The sequence below is a fragment of the Strigops habroptila genome, chromosome 10 (genome assembly GCF_004027225.2).
Source record: "Strigops habroptila isolate Jane chromosome 10, bStrHab1.2.pri, whole genome shotgun sequence".
NCBI lineage: Eukaryota > Metazoa > Chordata > Aves > Psittaciformes > Psittacidae > Strigops > Strigops habroptila.
The window spans coordinates 24,515,208-24,530,486 of NC_046359.1; the positions used below are offsets into that span (position 1 = coordinate 24,515,208).

At 42.0% G+C, this 15,279-nt stretch overlaps 1 protein-coding gene across 2 annotated transcripts; it reads left to right on the forward strand.

Annotated features, from left to right (window-relative positions):
• The first annotated feature begins 41 nt into the window (after positions 1-41).
• On the forward strand, positions 42-13,622 carry RNF8 (ring finger protein 8). Of its 2 annotated transcripts, none has more exons than XM_030500269.1 (8): positions 42-243; positions 3,255-3,383; positions 4,890-5,627; positions 6,757-6,819; positions 7,604-7,693; positions 8,914-9,021; positions 9,997-10,208; positions 12,076-13,622. In XM_030500269.1, exons 1-8 carry the CDS (start codon positions 154-156, stop codon positions 12,113-12,115), a joined length of 1,470 nt encoding a protein of 489 aa, XP_030356129.1. In that variant the 5' UTR covers positions 42-153; the 3' UTR covers positions 12,116-13,622. The 2 variants fall into 2 exon arrangements, with proteins under 2 accessions (XP_030356129.1, XP_030356127.1); XM_030500267.1 differs by having other exon boundaries at positions 9,997-10,201.
• Positions 13,623-15,279: the final 1,657 nt, after the last annotated feature.

The following is a 15,279-nucleotide window of genomic DNA, read 5'->3' on the forward strand; positions in this document are numbered from 1 at the left end:
GCGGAGGGGCCGCCGGGATAGCGGAGGAGCACGGCGGGCACAGCGCCGCCCTCGTAGGGGGCATGCGCAGCCGATACTCGGCGTCTGAGTTCGATTAGCTGGCGAGAGCGCCGCCGCCGCAGAGGTTGCTCCCGCCTGTTGCGGCGGGCGGCCATGGCGACGCGGGGGCCCTCTCGCCTGGCGTGGTGCCTCCGCCGGCTCGGGGCCAGCGGTGACTGGCTGCTGCTGGAGGCTGGCACGCAGGTGAGCCGCGCCGCGCCGCGCCGGCCCCCCTACGGGCGCTGCTGCCTCTGGGAGTGGGAGGTCCGTTACCGGCGCCGTCTGGCCTGAGCCCTGCTGCGGCCGGCCCCTCCGTGGGGCGCTGCCCGGGGCGGCGGCCACAACAGGCGCGTTTCAGCGGTGGGAACGTGCGGGAGAGCGGAGCGCGAGCGTTCGGGTCTGGCTTGCCAAGCTAGGGACTGTTAGAGCCTTTGAACGCTGTCTGATATTTAAGTGGGCGCCGAGTGTGGGACAGTAACGTAAGGGGTGGGGGCTGCTTAGCCTAATTAACAAATTGGTCATAGAATCATAAAATGGTTTGGGTTGGAAGGGACCTTAGTTCCAACCGCCTGCCATGGGCAGGGACACCTTCCACTAGGCCAGGTTGCTCCAAGCCCCGTCCAAGCTGGCCTTGAGCACTGCCAGGGATGGGGCAGCCACAGCTTCTCTGGGCAACCTGTGCCAGCGCCTCAGCACCCTCATGGTAAAGAACTTTTTCCTAATATCTAACCTGAAATTCCTCTGTTTAAACTTAAATCTGTTGCCCCTTGTCCTGTCACTACAGTCCCTAATGAAGAGTCCCTCTGCAGCATCCTCGTATTCCCCTTCAGATACTGGAAGGCTGCTATGAGGTCTCCACGCAGCTTCTCTTCTTCAGGCTGAACAGCCCCAATTTTCTTTGTCTTCATACGGGAGGTGTTCCAGCCCCCGTATCATCCTCGTGGCCTTCTCTGGACTTGGTTTGGCAAGGTTAACAGTACATAACGTATTTGAGATTTGTGGCTTAAGGTATTGAGGTGTATGTTTTAAGTCTGTTTCAGTTATGTTTCAGTATGGTCCAGGAATAACCCCTTTTTAGCGATTTGTTTGTTAATTGAAAATCCCACATGGGCCTTTGTCCTCTTTCCCTTATACCCATCTGGCAAAGTCCTGTGTTGTGGGCTGTAAGAGGGTTCCTGCTCTAGTGGTGGAAGTCAGATAGTTGAGTGTCATGGATTAGTGATGCTCCTAATTCCTTTGTGCTCATGCATTGCAAAAGGTACCCCTCTTCACAGCTCTTTAAGCAAATGCATAGTTTTCTTATTCTCCCATCACGGATTTGAAGCCATGAGGTGTGCAAGTGCGCTCAGTGAAGGACTTGAGTTAATACATCTGCAAAATTTACAGCCTGGGCTCTGGTAATTGTGCACATTCTCTTCACAAGATGTTATTACTCTGCACAGTACTACAGTCCCTGTCACAGGCAACGGCGGGACTGCTGGCATCCTGGTACTGCAAGGGGGCCAGGCCACGGGCTGGTGTTTCAGCACAAACCTCTTTGGGATTTAAGTGCCAGTTCCAAAATGTCCTGCCAAGGTGTGGGGATGTCTTGTGACCTGCCAGGACTGCTGTGGGCAGCAGCAGCCAACTCCAGCAGGCAAGTGGTAATGCCCGAGACCCCTGCTATGGTTTGCATGATGAACTTGATCAAGGGGAAGTTTTGTGACCAGCCATACTTGGTCTTGCTTGTGCTGGTGCTGAGGAGGCCACGAGGCGTGTGTGGCTGGGTGCTAAGGATTGCTTACATGGGGTAAGTATTTCTGCTGCAATTGCAGGGACAAGTGCAGAGTTCATAACTGAATCCACCTGAAGTGTGGACTCTTTATCCACCTGAGTCTCTGTGCTTTTTCATATCCAGTCCATGTTGACAGAACACCAATAGGTATGAAGCGTTTAAGAAGTAGGGACCAACGTGGTTAAGCTTGCTTGCATGGTCATAGAATCATAGAATGGCTTGGGTTGGAAGGGACCTTAAAGGTCATCCACTTCCAACCCCCCTGCCATGGGCAGGGACACCTTCCACTAGACCTGTTTGCTCAAAGCCCCATTCAACGTGGCCTTCTTAGTTTGCTTCCTTGCATTTAGTTATGACTAATGGGAGTCCACGTTCTTGCTTTGAATTCAAGGTGAGACCTGCTCAGGTAATATGTAGTGAACAAACTTTTCTTGACCGTACCATCTTGTAGGAATTAGGAGCTATGGCACAAATGAGTTGGGGTTGTGGGAGAAAAGGAGGGCGGCTTTTGTCTAAGGCATAAAAAGCAGAGAGCACTTTTATAATATTCTTCCTCAGATTTAATGTGGGCTTCTGCTAAAAGGTGTCTGTCCTGCTTTGTCTGGCTGCGTGTTCGTGCTGTATTGTGTTGGATCCATGCGGTTGTCTAATGACATGATAAGCTGACTGAGAACTGGTGCAGTGCACAGGTGAATAAGAAAAGTGTGTGTGATTATCAGGTCTCACAAAGGAGGCAGTGAAGGGGAGCAGAGCTGTGCCTTAAATGGCAGCCTGAAGTTAAATCAGATTTAATAAGATACTATGAAATGGTACAATTAAATTATGCCCCTTTTTCCAGAAGAAGCTATTAGAGTCTAATCTGATTATTGAGATCACTTTCATTACTGGTTATGAACTGCATGTAGCTTAGTTTCTGAGCCGTGCAATTGATGGTGTGATTTACAACAGTGTTGTGTGTTTAGGGCATGGTTTTATGTGCACATTTTTGATGGCAATTTTCTGGGCTATTTTTTCCTGCATTTTTCCTGTTCACAGACAGTTGAACAGATGCAGCTAGCAAAAGAAGAGGGTAAGAAGTGATCTTGAGACCTGCAAATAATTGTACTGGTTTGAAGAAATGGTGTTTAGTTAGGTGATGACTAAGGTGGGACACAGCTGGATTGAGAGGGGCTTTGAGCAGCTCTGCTGCCAGGGAAGATTTCCATAAAACCAAGGCTGTAATCTGCCTTAGAGCAATCAAATTTTCCTCAGTGGGAGAAAAAGAGAATACTTCAAACTTTGTAGGTTTCCATTTTCTACCTGCTCTTGAATTTAAGTGCTCTTTGGAAATAGCTATAAGATGCTAATTTAGATTGATTGCTGCCGTACTTAAATTGAAATGACATAAACTGAATTTACTATGTTGTTGCCGATGGCAGTTACTAAACTACTTTATTTTTAGGTAACTATAGGCCGAGGATTAGATCTCACATACCAGCTGGTGTCAAAAACCTGTCCCTTGATGATCTCTCGTAAGCACTGTGTTTTCCAGCAAAATGCAGAAGGGCAGTGGACTGTCAAGGACAACAAGGTACCGAGACTGTTTAAAGACCTTATGCTTTGAGATTTGCTGAAGAGAATGCCCTGTTTGGGCTCAAGCAATGTATTAGCTATGATATAATATGGTATAAGTGTGATAGAAGGTCCATGGGAATGTGCCCTGCCTGTTGTGCATTTCCAGCAGGGAGCTTCAGTCTGCTGCAATTGTGATGCAAACTGTATTGCTTTCTGAATGTAGATTCCTGTCTTGGGCTAGCATTTTTCAGACAATTGTGAACCTGTTTTGTGTTGCTCTCCTAAAAAAAAATTCCCACGAATTTTTGGCAGTATTCAAAAGGATAATGTTCTCGTACTGCTAACGAAAGGATAAACTGATACTCCTTATTGTAGTAACACAGTTGCTTTAGATATAATCAACTACAACAAAAACTTATTCTTAGAAAAACTATGCTTTATGTTACGTTCCAACGAGTTTCTTCTAAAAGTCGTCCTCAGCTGATTAGAATTAAGTGTGGACATCAGAGTCCTCAGCTAAGTTTCACTGTAATTTCACCTAGCCTGTTTTTTATATCATGATCTCTCCCCTTTCTCATTCAGGCTGAAAGCTGTAAAATGAGTAACTTGCTTTCAAACGGCACTTGTAGAACAAAATTGTTTGGCATGTTATGGGGATTTGAAAGCTGTTTAGGTCAACACCAGGTTAGTCAGAAAGGAGCTGCTATTAGTAACCACTAATAGTGGCTACTATGAAAGTTACACAGCTCTTAAAGAAAACTCTGTTGCAGTACTTGTATAAACTTGAAAACTTACAGTAATTGCATGATTGGAAACAACTATGGTAGATTAACAATGAACACTTCCTTTGTGTTATCACTGCTACCAATTAAAGTCTTTGAGATATGTCAGTTGTTAATGATTCTGCAGTTCAGCTGAAGTGCAGATCAGTTTCTTGTTTTTCAAAACTATTTCTTGAGCTAGTCTTGTATCTCATTTAAAACTCCTTTTCTGTTTTGAACATTATCTCTAACATTTTCCTTCTTGTTTATATTCTCTTTATATTTATGGAGAACTGTCTTTTTCCTTTAAGCAGTATAAACTGTGCTCCTTTTTCTTTTCTCGTTTCCCCTTGGAATTCAGGTGACATTGTCAAGAATAATCACTGCAATATTCTGTGTTCTTGACAATGATCTACTGCAGAGTCTTTTTATGGGTTAATTTTTATTTCTGAAGGTTTTGGGTAGCTTTTTCCTTTAGTGTTCATTCTTTTCCTTCTGCACAAGTGCATCTATTAATGTTGTTCTTAGTGCTTGTACAGAAAATCTGTAATGCAGGAATAATGCGTGGTAAGTACTATAATGCAATAACTAATAAATGGGACACTAAGCCAATAAATTGGGTATTACAAAGTTTATTTGAAGAGGTGGCTTGTTCTTATTGCAACACTGAAGAAATTGGATATGTTTACAGTTGCCAGAAATAACTTGTAGGGACTGTGTAACTGCATATTAAATTTTGCTGATTCTCTTTTCATTGGCAGAGTCTAAATGGTGTCTGGCTTAACAAACAGCGTCTGGATCCCTCAAGAGCCTATCCTATTGCTGAAGGAGACCGTATCCAGTTGGGAGTGCCTTTGGAAAACAAAGAGAGTGCTGAATATGAGTATGAAGTAATTAAAGATGAATGGGAGAAAATCAGACCCTTTTTAGCCCAAAGAAATGACCTGGGGAAAGCTAAGAGTTCAAGAACTAAACGTAAATTTAGTTTGGAGGAATTGGAGACTGGATCAGAAGGCCCCTCAAACTCCAGATCCAAGAGAGACAGAGTATCCTTTGAAAATGAACCTTTGGGTAAATCATGGGGAAGGGTAGAAGAGGCCAAACAGTTCACAGAGAAGATGGATGTGAAGCTGCCTTCTCCTGGACCAAGTGAGGAGGATAGGGGTCCGGTATGTAGCAGCCCTGTGCATGCTGAGAAAGCCGTGTCTGTCCCGCATAAGGACCAGAAGGGCTCTGGTCTTGCAGAGTCATGGACTGGCTTGGAAAAGCTGAGAAAAACTCTAGTAGATATAACGGAGTTAAAGGTCAAAGTGCAGGAGAAGCAGGCAGCAGTTCTGAATGTGAAGCAGAAGCGCCGGAAGTGTGCTCAGAAGGATATCCTGGCAATGGAGCAAGAGCTGCAGGAATTGCAGGACCAGCTGTGCATGGAGCAAGAGCATCACCAGCGACAGGTGGAAGAGCTGAAGAGGACGTTCTGTAAAGAGCAGCAGAACCTAGAGGTATAATCATGGTATTCTTTTTGGCCTGTGTCTTTTCATTTATATTAATTTCTAATATAAGATATTGATCCAAAATAAGATCTTGAACCATACAGTAACAAATAACGTTTGCATGAATTACTCCTGTTAAAATTGCCACGGAAGTATTTCACTTCCAGGCACATGTACCAAAAGAAAGAGCAGAGACAGAAGGGATTGGGCTGCATGGGGAATTAGGAAAAAGGTGCAAATGGTCTTTTTCTAATTTGTTTACAAACAGGTAAATTACAGCAAGATGGTAAAGCTTTTCATTGGTAAAAAAGTGTGGTTTCAACTAAATCAAAAGTCTTGGCCTGATCTCTTGTGGCTAGAGAGGACAAGTTGAAAAGAATTCACCTTAAGTGTGAATTTCTTTTGGTATATGGCTGAATTAGTGCTCAGTTTGCATGGCAAATCCACTCCCTTTCCAAGCAAGTGAATTAGTGTGGTTTTTAATCCCTGGAGGGAAGGAAATTTTGTTTTCAAAAAACCACTTTTTTGCAATCCGCGTCTTCAAGCTGTATGTGCATGTTGGTAAGTAGCTTTTTTAGATAAAAACCTGAAGTTTTTCTATTCGAGTTTGCTCAAAATCTAGTTTAAAGGAAGTAAGGATTCATCTTGGAGTGAGATTCATAATTTATCAGTTACTTCCTTTAAAGTCTGCTGCTAAAAGCAAGATACCTGTATCAGAAGTACAGAAAGCCTGGAGTTGTGTGCTTAGGCACAATGGGAAGTTCCACTGGAGCTGTAGGTATGTCTGAATGTGATCAAAGGCAGAGTTGCAGCTTTTTCTCATGTTTAAGCTGTTGCTGACTTCTTTGCTTCTATGAACATGCTGGTGCCTTTAGAGCTAGAGTAACTTGGAGGTGTTCCAAGTATGTAACTGTAAATGATGCATCCACTTTAACCCTTCACAGTAATTTGTCATACACATGTAACACTAGAGTGGGACACGTCAGGGTTTGCTGAAAAGCAGAGTTGTTTCTTTCAGCATAACCTCTAAAGAGAACGTGCAAAATAGTCATTTTCTGTCCCTTGCTTTCTGCAAGTCTTTTTTTTTTTAATTTTTTTTTTTTTTAATTTTAATTTCCTCTTTTCCTTCCCTACACAGGGAGTAAAGGGGCAACATGGAGAAGAAAATCTGAAGGAGCAGCTGGCCCAGGTCCTGCAAGAGGCAAGTAGTTATGAGTCTAGGTTTGATCTGTGTCACTCTGATACTTTAATCTTACTGCTCTGGCCTCTTGGTAGAAATGAGGACTTTGCCTTAGGTGCAGATTGGATGATATTTGTCTACAGACCAAATTCCTGTCAGAAGGTAGCAGACCTCCATTTGTGGGTGTTGCTATTTGCCAGTACATATCGAGAGAATGTGCACTCAGATCGAAAGCATTAAATAGCTGCAGTGGGTTGGCTTGTTTGTTTGTTTATTTAAATTTGGTCTGTTTTGTGAGGTAAGTCTGCTGAGTATCTGTTTAGGGGAGTTGTGTTTGCAATTTTAACCAGATGGAATTAAATCACTCTTGTTCAGGAATATTTTTGAAAGAGATTGCCACAACTTGGGTTTTCTAGGCTTTTTCCAAAAGGTCTTTCCTTTTTGAAAGCTAATCTGAAAACAGCTTCATAGAGGGACAGATTTTTGTGATCTTTATGTGTCAAATACCCCTGGATACTGTATATTCAAAATGGTGACCATAAAGTCTAACTGAAGCGAAAGAGTAACCTGGGAGAGAGAATGAGCAGTGCCATGACACTGGGAAGGTCATAAATAACTGGCACTACATTCCAATTTTAAGTTAAGGCTAAACTGCCTAACACCGCAACTCATATAGACATGCGTTGCTCTATTAGGAGGAGATTAGGAGAAATGAGTGTGCTGAACCTCATGATTATGGCCACATATATTTAATAGGATAGCTTATAATGGCCCTTTTATAATTTCTGGGATGGTATTGTTACAGCATCATGCTTTGATGGAAGAACTGAGCCGTAGTAAAAAAGATTTCGAGGAGATAATCCAAGCCAAAAATAAAGAATTGGAAGAAACCAAGGTAAGGAATAACGAAATTAGTTCTATTCAGAAGTGAAACATGGTATGCTGCAGCAGAGGAAGTGGTTTATTTAACATTGGTCTTGACAGTATTTTGCCTCTTGTGGTGAAAACCTCCTGTACTTTGAGGTGGTAGCTGAGTCTAGTTTCCAGGATTGAGGAGGATACACCCTGCCCTGTTCCTAAATCAGTATTGAACAGTCATTACTACATCTTAGTCATAAAGAAAGCCCAGAACACCTGAACTGTTTGTTGTGCAGGAGAAGTGGGTCCATTCAACCTGCTCTTTAAAAAAACCAATCAACAAAAAAACCCCAACAACAACACCCCCCCCCCAAACCAAACAAAAACCCAAACCACAAAAAAGACAAACCAGAAACCCCCCAACAAGAACAGTGTGTTTGAAAAGCGAGGTGCTTCATTTTCAGTTAGAGTGTGTTCGTTCAAGTAAAACTGCAGTGTTGCAGCAATTCTACAAGGGAGTGTAGGACTGAAACAACATGGAATTTGAATAATGAATGAGATAAGCCACATTTCTCCCTGTCCTTGACACAAAATGATGAGTGGAAAATAATGAAGGAGATCCTTTCCTGTGTCTTACCCTTGGAAATTATCATGTTACCCACCTCTGGCTGTTTGCTTTATGTTTTTTTTGTAACTCTTCCTGTTTCAAGTATAGCTTCAATTGGAAGAATTTCTCTGTTATTTTTAGAAGATAGAGCAGGTACCTAGAAGCATAATTTAACTCCAAACAACAACAACAACAAAATTATTGGACAGTTAAATGCAAGTAAATGTTTTAAATTCTTATGCTTCCTCTTTTTACTGTTTGAGGCATTTTGTCTGTTGGGTGTTTTGCTCTTTACATCAGACATCAAAAGAACTGTTCTGTTGACGTAAGAAAACACATGCCGGGAAAAGGTTGAAAGAGATTCTGAAAAGATTGATCCCATCAATAGTTTCTTTAGGCTGAAGGGAGTTTTGGAAACAGCTGCTGTTCTTGCTTGTAAGTTCTCTACAGGGATGAGGAATATTCTCATTACTGCCATGACTACAAAGAGGAGAGAGGTTACAGATCTGGGTATATAATAGACTTGACATGTGGAGCCTTGGATTTTTTTACTTGTACTACCTTCTCCTGCGTGCACACTTCCTGCCAATATTATGTTGAGTAAAACCTTGTTCTTTGTTGGTATGTGACCATATGTACTTTTGCACTAGGAGGAGAAGGAAAAGGTGAGAGCACAAAAAGAAGAGGTGTTGAATCAGATGAACGATGTTTTGGAGAATGAGTTGCAGTGCACAATCTGTTCTGAGCACTTTATCGAGGTATGTTGAAACTGGTATGGGTTTGCAAGTGGAGACTTGAGAAGCTTTCCCTAGCTTTATTAAAGCAACAGTCAAGCTTATTTCTTTACTTTGCTAGTTTAACAGTCTGAACAGCCGCACAGTGAGTTCTGGGTAAGGGTGGGACCATCATTCTGTCTACCCTAACTCTGGGCAGCAGTGTCAGCTTTAATGTTGCTACCTGCACAGAGATGAGTGCTTAATCCTGAGATGCATACAGGCTTGCAGCAGATTTGGGTGGTTTTAACCTTGTGCTCTGAGCTGCTGCTGGCAGCCTGCTTGAGGAAGAAGAATTTTGTAATAGACCTTGGTTCAAGTTGACTCGGGTTGGACAGCTTCAGGTTTAGATATAGGAGATTACTAAAGGAAGGGAAGGTGCAGTGTTCAGTCAAGTTCTGAACCGTTTATATTGTTCAGATAAACTGTTTGAGAAACTGGCCTACTTTAATTTAATTCTAGAAATGATAGGCTATGCCTGAAACATAGACTGTTATTTCTGTTTGTGTTTTGCTAGATCTTCAGTTTTATTATTCATTTCTACTACAGGAAGCCTGATGTGTTAGTCTTATTATAATGACTTAAGAGTTAGCTGAAGTTTTAATTTCTGGTTTCTCAGTAATGTAAGATGCTGTTCTGCAGTATCAGTATACTTCCATAATTTATCCTTTTGAAATTGGGGAAATTTATACTAGAATTAATTCTTTTTCTCTGTGTTTCTGACGTGTTATGGTCTATGGTGAATTCATTAACCGACTTGTAGAAATTGTCTGCACTCTGGCATGAGAGAGTTTTTGTGTGTAACCCCTATGAAGGCTGAAGCAAAGGGGCTTCAGGCTTCTCCCCCTGCTTCCCGTACAGGAAGTGTTCATCTAATGTTTTTCTGACTTCATTACTTTTTTTCTTGACAATGCTTGTGCGAGCATGCTCCGATAAGTACCCTTCTGTCGAATTCCACAGGCAGTCACTCTGAACTGTGCACACAGCTTCTGCTCCTACTGTATTAATGAGTGGACGAAACGTAAAGTGGAGTGCCCTATCTGCAGGCAGGAGATCAAATCAAAGACACGCTCTCTGGTGCTGGATAACTGCATTGACAGGATGGTAGAAAAACTGGATGTGGAAATGAAAGAGCATCGCCTGACCCTTATCAGAGAGCGGAAAGGTGAGAGGTGGGTGGATGTGGCATGATGAGTACAATCTCTCATTCCATCTATTTTGTACAACTTTCTTTGGCACCTACATACCAAGGAGATGCTCAGGAAATCCAGCAGAAACACTAGAAAATTAATTTTAAGATATGTTGTGTAACTAGCTTAACTACACAGCAAAATAAAATGAATAAAATTAGGAAAAAGACTTCAGTATGAATTCCACAGTTGAGTGGGACAGCTTAACCATGCTAAAGCTTATGCTGTTTCGAAGAGATAGCTAAATAAATGCAAAGCTGTATGGAATGGGCCTTGAAAATTTTACCTTTTGATTAAACTATTGACTACAAGATTGCAAAAACTCAGCAGAGCAGTGCCTGATGAGAAACTGAATTCTCTTCTGTGTGCTAGATTTGCGTAGGGAATCTAAAGGGAACATCAGTGTCATGTAAGCATGCAGCTGAACTGGCAGTTCGTCTGCCAAGTTACCTTTGTGAAATTAAAGCCACTGTGGCTTAAATGCATAACCTCTTGCCTAGTGGTAGCTAAAAGACTGTACATTATAGTGATGGCTTTAAGTAAAACTCCAGTGTGGGGTATTCCTATTCTGCTTCCCTCTTCCAAATTTGTTTCTAGAGCACTTGACACTGGTATTTAGGTGCTGAAAAATGTAGACGTCTTTTTCTGCTTCCCCTGAAAAAAATTCTATTGCTGTATTCTCTTAAGTAATTATTTTGTTTTCCCCTCATAGAGGCAACTGCATGATCCTTCATTTTGTAGTGTGTCAAGCCTTTTACCTAATAAAAGGTGCTTTTGAAACATTCTTAATTCTCTGTGGTGACACAGAATGACATTGCTAAGCAGTGTTAGTTCAAACTTCAAATTATAACCTATTTAAGCAATGTGGGCTGATTGCCTCAGGAAATGCCACTCTGCTGAGAGGCTGCCCACCTCAGCTTCATGAATTGCTTTCACCTCTGCAGACCTGACACTGCTCTCTTGCAATATGGACATCTGCAGATTATGCCGTAGCACTACTCATGTGTCTCATCCAGTAGCTAATGGTGATCAGGTGAATTGGTTCCTTCATGGAAGCTTGGTTCGCTTCTATCTCGTAAACCAGTGGTCTTCATGCTTGTTTGAACTAAAAGGAAATACGCTTATAGCTTACCTTCATATGTGATAGATGCTGTAATTATATAAATGACTATTAATAGGAAATCATTTAGCTTCACCCACGCACACTTCAGGAGGAAGGATGAATTGTTTCCATGTAGTCTTTTTATTCAGGGATGGAAACACTTTGATTGAGATGAAGATAACTATATGTCTAGGAAACAGGATTTCCTAAGGAGAAACCAGCTGAAAGAGGAATAATGATGCACGTGGCACTTGAGAAGCTCAGTCAGAGCTTTCCAAGAAGCCTTTCCAAGAGCCTTAGTGGAACAGGCATCAATAGGACAGCTTATGCTCTTAAATGTATGGAGGTTTTGATGGGGTCTTAAGCATCCTGAACAACCTTTGCTGGTTTCAGAGCTTCTTACCACATTTTGTTCCTTCTCTCTTCCTTACCTGGCAAGGCCCTATTAGCCACTTCCATTGCCAATTGTGTGCCAGTGAAGGGATGGAGAATGTCTCCTCATCTGTGCTATCTTAATGGGAAAAGGCATACAAGAAACTTAAGAAAACAAACAAGCAAAAAACCTCCACAACTCTTTGTTCTTTTGATGCTGAAAACTGAAAAGAAAAAGGCCTATGCTCTGCAGCTCGAAAGACCTCTTGCAGACTGACAGCGAGAGGCTGTAAGTTTCAAAGAGAACTAGTAATTTTAGAGTTTGTGGGTACAGTGGTCACTGCTAACTTTTGTATCTGTGTGTTTTGAATGCAGAGAAACGGAAGGTGTTGGTGAAACCAGCCACAGACAATGACAGCAGTGTCATTTCTTCCATCTACTCCATCTTGTTGATGAACAGCTGTGACCGTGAGGACTCTGAGGAGGATTCTTACTATAATGAAAGCTACTACATTATCTAAACACTCTTACTGCAGACTCATTTGTCTGTGTGCTGCCCAGAACCAGCCTAATGGTGTTTGATTGGCTACTGGTTGAGTGGACTAGATATCTGGAAGGAGAGACTGTGTGAAGAGGCTCAAGCTGAGAACTAGCAGCATTTGGAAGAAGGACCTTGTTTTTTAAATGAATGTACAGGAGCTTGGTCTCTAGAACAAAATTGGGATTGTGAGAGATCAAACTGCTGTTATGCTAGATGATTGACATACAAAACCTAGGCTTCCATGATTGCTTGTGATCTGCTCAGTGTAACGTAATAGTTTGTATGCATCCCTGCCTTTTCCTTAGTGAATGACATGTTTAAACGTGTACATCAGCTTCCCTTATTTCAGGCAGCAGAGGGAATGGCTGTATTTGAGAACATGGCCATCTCCACCAGCAGGCAGGAGAGGTATATCAGGAAAAAGTGCCAATGTGGGTTTTCCTCTTGAATTTTGTCTGGCAGCTAGAGTCATCCCAGGCCTCTGCCAGTGAAGGTAACCAAGGATGGGTTATGGACCCTGTCAGCCTTAAGTGCTTAAATGCATTGTAAGCTGAGCTGCTGACCATCCGTTTGCTCTGTTGGTGTTACCCATTTCCTGTTAGATAGGTTGGAGAAGACTAAATCTTCCAGGATTCCTTAGCTAGTGCTGTTCTCATGTAGTATCTTTGGTTTGCTCCCCCTTCAGGCTTTTGCGTAAAGAGTTTTAGAGCTGGGAGGCAGCGCATCCAGAAGTTAGTGAGTTCAGAAACACATATAGTTCTTGTCAGCAGCAGAGAGGAACCCCTGTCTCTTCAGAAGTGCTGCTATCTGAATTAGTGAAATGTCCTGTTGGCAGGGTAGGAAGGCAGCTTCTGTAAGCAACCACAAGGCACAGAAGGAAGCATTTAGTTATATTGTTTACAAAACATTGCTGTTGAGCTGTGGGTTGTACTACCCTCACAGCAAATCACTCAGCTCTAAGAAAGTGAGCAAGTCTTGCCTCATACTATCATGAATTTGTCTATGAAATTCCATTTTCAGTGGCATATGCTTTAGATTTAGCTGTTACATGGAAAGGACTGTTCTACACTGTGAGAAGAGGATGGGGGAAACCCTTTTCGTCTGTAATATTTCTTTGGCTATTTGTATGTACTTTCTATGTTTATTTTGTTTAAGAAGGAAAATACAAATTCATTTCTGCATTAGTCTTTCTTGGTGCAACCACTGAAATGAATGTCTTTCTCCCAGTAGTCTTAGTCTATGTTTTCTCAAAAAAAAAAAATCTATTTCATTTTAATGACTGTGCTTCATGTTTTGATTGCTGTAAGTAGTGTGGCTATTTTAAAGTTATTTGAAAGACTTGTGTATTCAGGATTTGATAAAAGACAACCCAACTCCTCAAGCCTGTGGCTACCCTAACGATAATTTAGCAGATACAATCATACCTCTTATCATCTTCCACTAAAGAAAGATCCCATTAAAAAGGTGCATGATGATGGTGATGCTGTCCCAAGGAAGTAATGCATTCTGACAGATTCATTTGGTAGAACTTAAATGGGAGGGAGGTCTGACCTGTGGACCAGGCAACTTACTTAAAATCTTAGTGTAAAGTTTCTTTTGTGAAGGAGTCATTATTATATCTTGAGTTTTTCCCATGTTCATTTTCTGTAAGTGCTGTTGAAAGTTTTGTTTGAGAATATATGCCAAGATATCTGAGAGAAGAAGATTCCTCAAAATGCTTGTGAAATAGGCTGACATTGGAACAGGCATTCCTGATGGAGAGGAGTAGGAGGAAAACACTCTGGTAACCTAAGAGTGCAGATTCTTCTACTGTGTATCTGTTCCATGCTGCTGTGCTATTTTTGCTCATTTTATTTTGCTAAATATATTTATTTTGTTATATTGGTGTTTATGCATATTGCAGAGAAGGATAATGCTTCTCCTGGTAACAGAGTAGTTCTTTGGTGTGATTTCTGAGTGTGTCCTCATTTCACTAGAGTATGAAGGACGTAAGTGGAATACCAAACCATTTCCACTGTTACTGGTAGGTGCATAGTATGTAAAGGTCCACAGGGAGAGGTTAAGTAATCCTACTGTTGACTTGCAAAAGTATTTCACTGACAAAAGCAGACCTGTCCTCCCAGCTCACTGCTGTCAGACACAGAGCTGATGATTAGATGTACAGAAGTGTCCGGCAACCTATGGAGCTTCTGGAAAAGATGTCTATATTTCTAATACCATGCTCTCCTTTGGTTTAAGGTCTGGATCCTTTCTTCTACTTGATTGTATATGTGAATATCCCCCTGGAGATGTCAGGCCCTGAACTGTTGCCTGTCTTGGGATGGCATCCAGCACTTCCAGTCTTGTATCTGGGATTCAGGTTACAAGTCTGCGCTAGTCACAGCTGACGCACAGCAGGCTTGGTGCAAGTTCATAACTTGCTGCTTTCAGTTGGAAGATAGTTTTCATGTAGTGTGATAATCAAACACTTCCAGAGCAGCATACTATTTATCAACATCAGCAGGAATAGCTGGGAAGGAGTGCTAATGGATTGCTGGGCAGGACCATCACAGCAGATGGGTCAGTCTGACAGTTACTTTTCTCTTGCACATGTAAGCTACCACAACAGTGCATGGTGAGCCTTAGCAACACTGTCATTTAACTTTGTAGAACATGCAATGGGTAATTTAATAATCCAGCTGTGCCCCCCCTCCAATTTAAGCGTCTTTGCAAGGATATGCTCTGACTAGTCAGTGTTTTGCCTCCTGCTCATAGTCCTTCTTCCCTCCTGCTGCTCTCTTTTGTCATAATGTCACGTATTTAGACATATACCTTAGAGCAACTCGATAATCATAAACTACACTTCCTAAATAGTATACTCCTATCCCTGTGTGCTACTATGTTTTGGTTTTTAAGCTTAAGCATTCATGCTTGTGTACTGAGCTGTATACCGCCGAGTTTCAAGCTTAATGAGAAGACAGCTCAATTAGTGTTTGGAATCCTCATGGCAAACAACCTATAGCTATGTATTAGGCTTTTACTGCGCGAAAAGCTTTGTT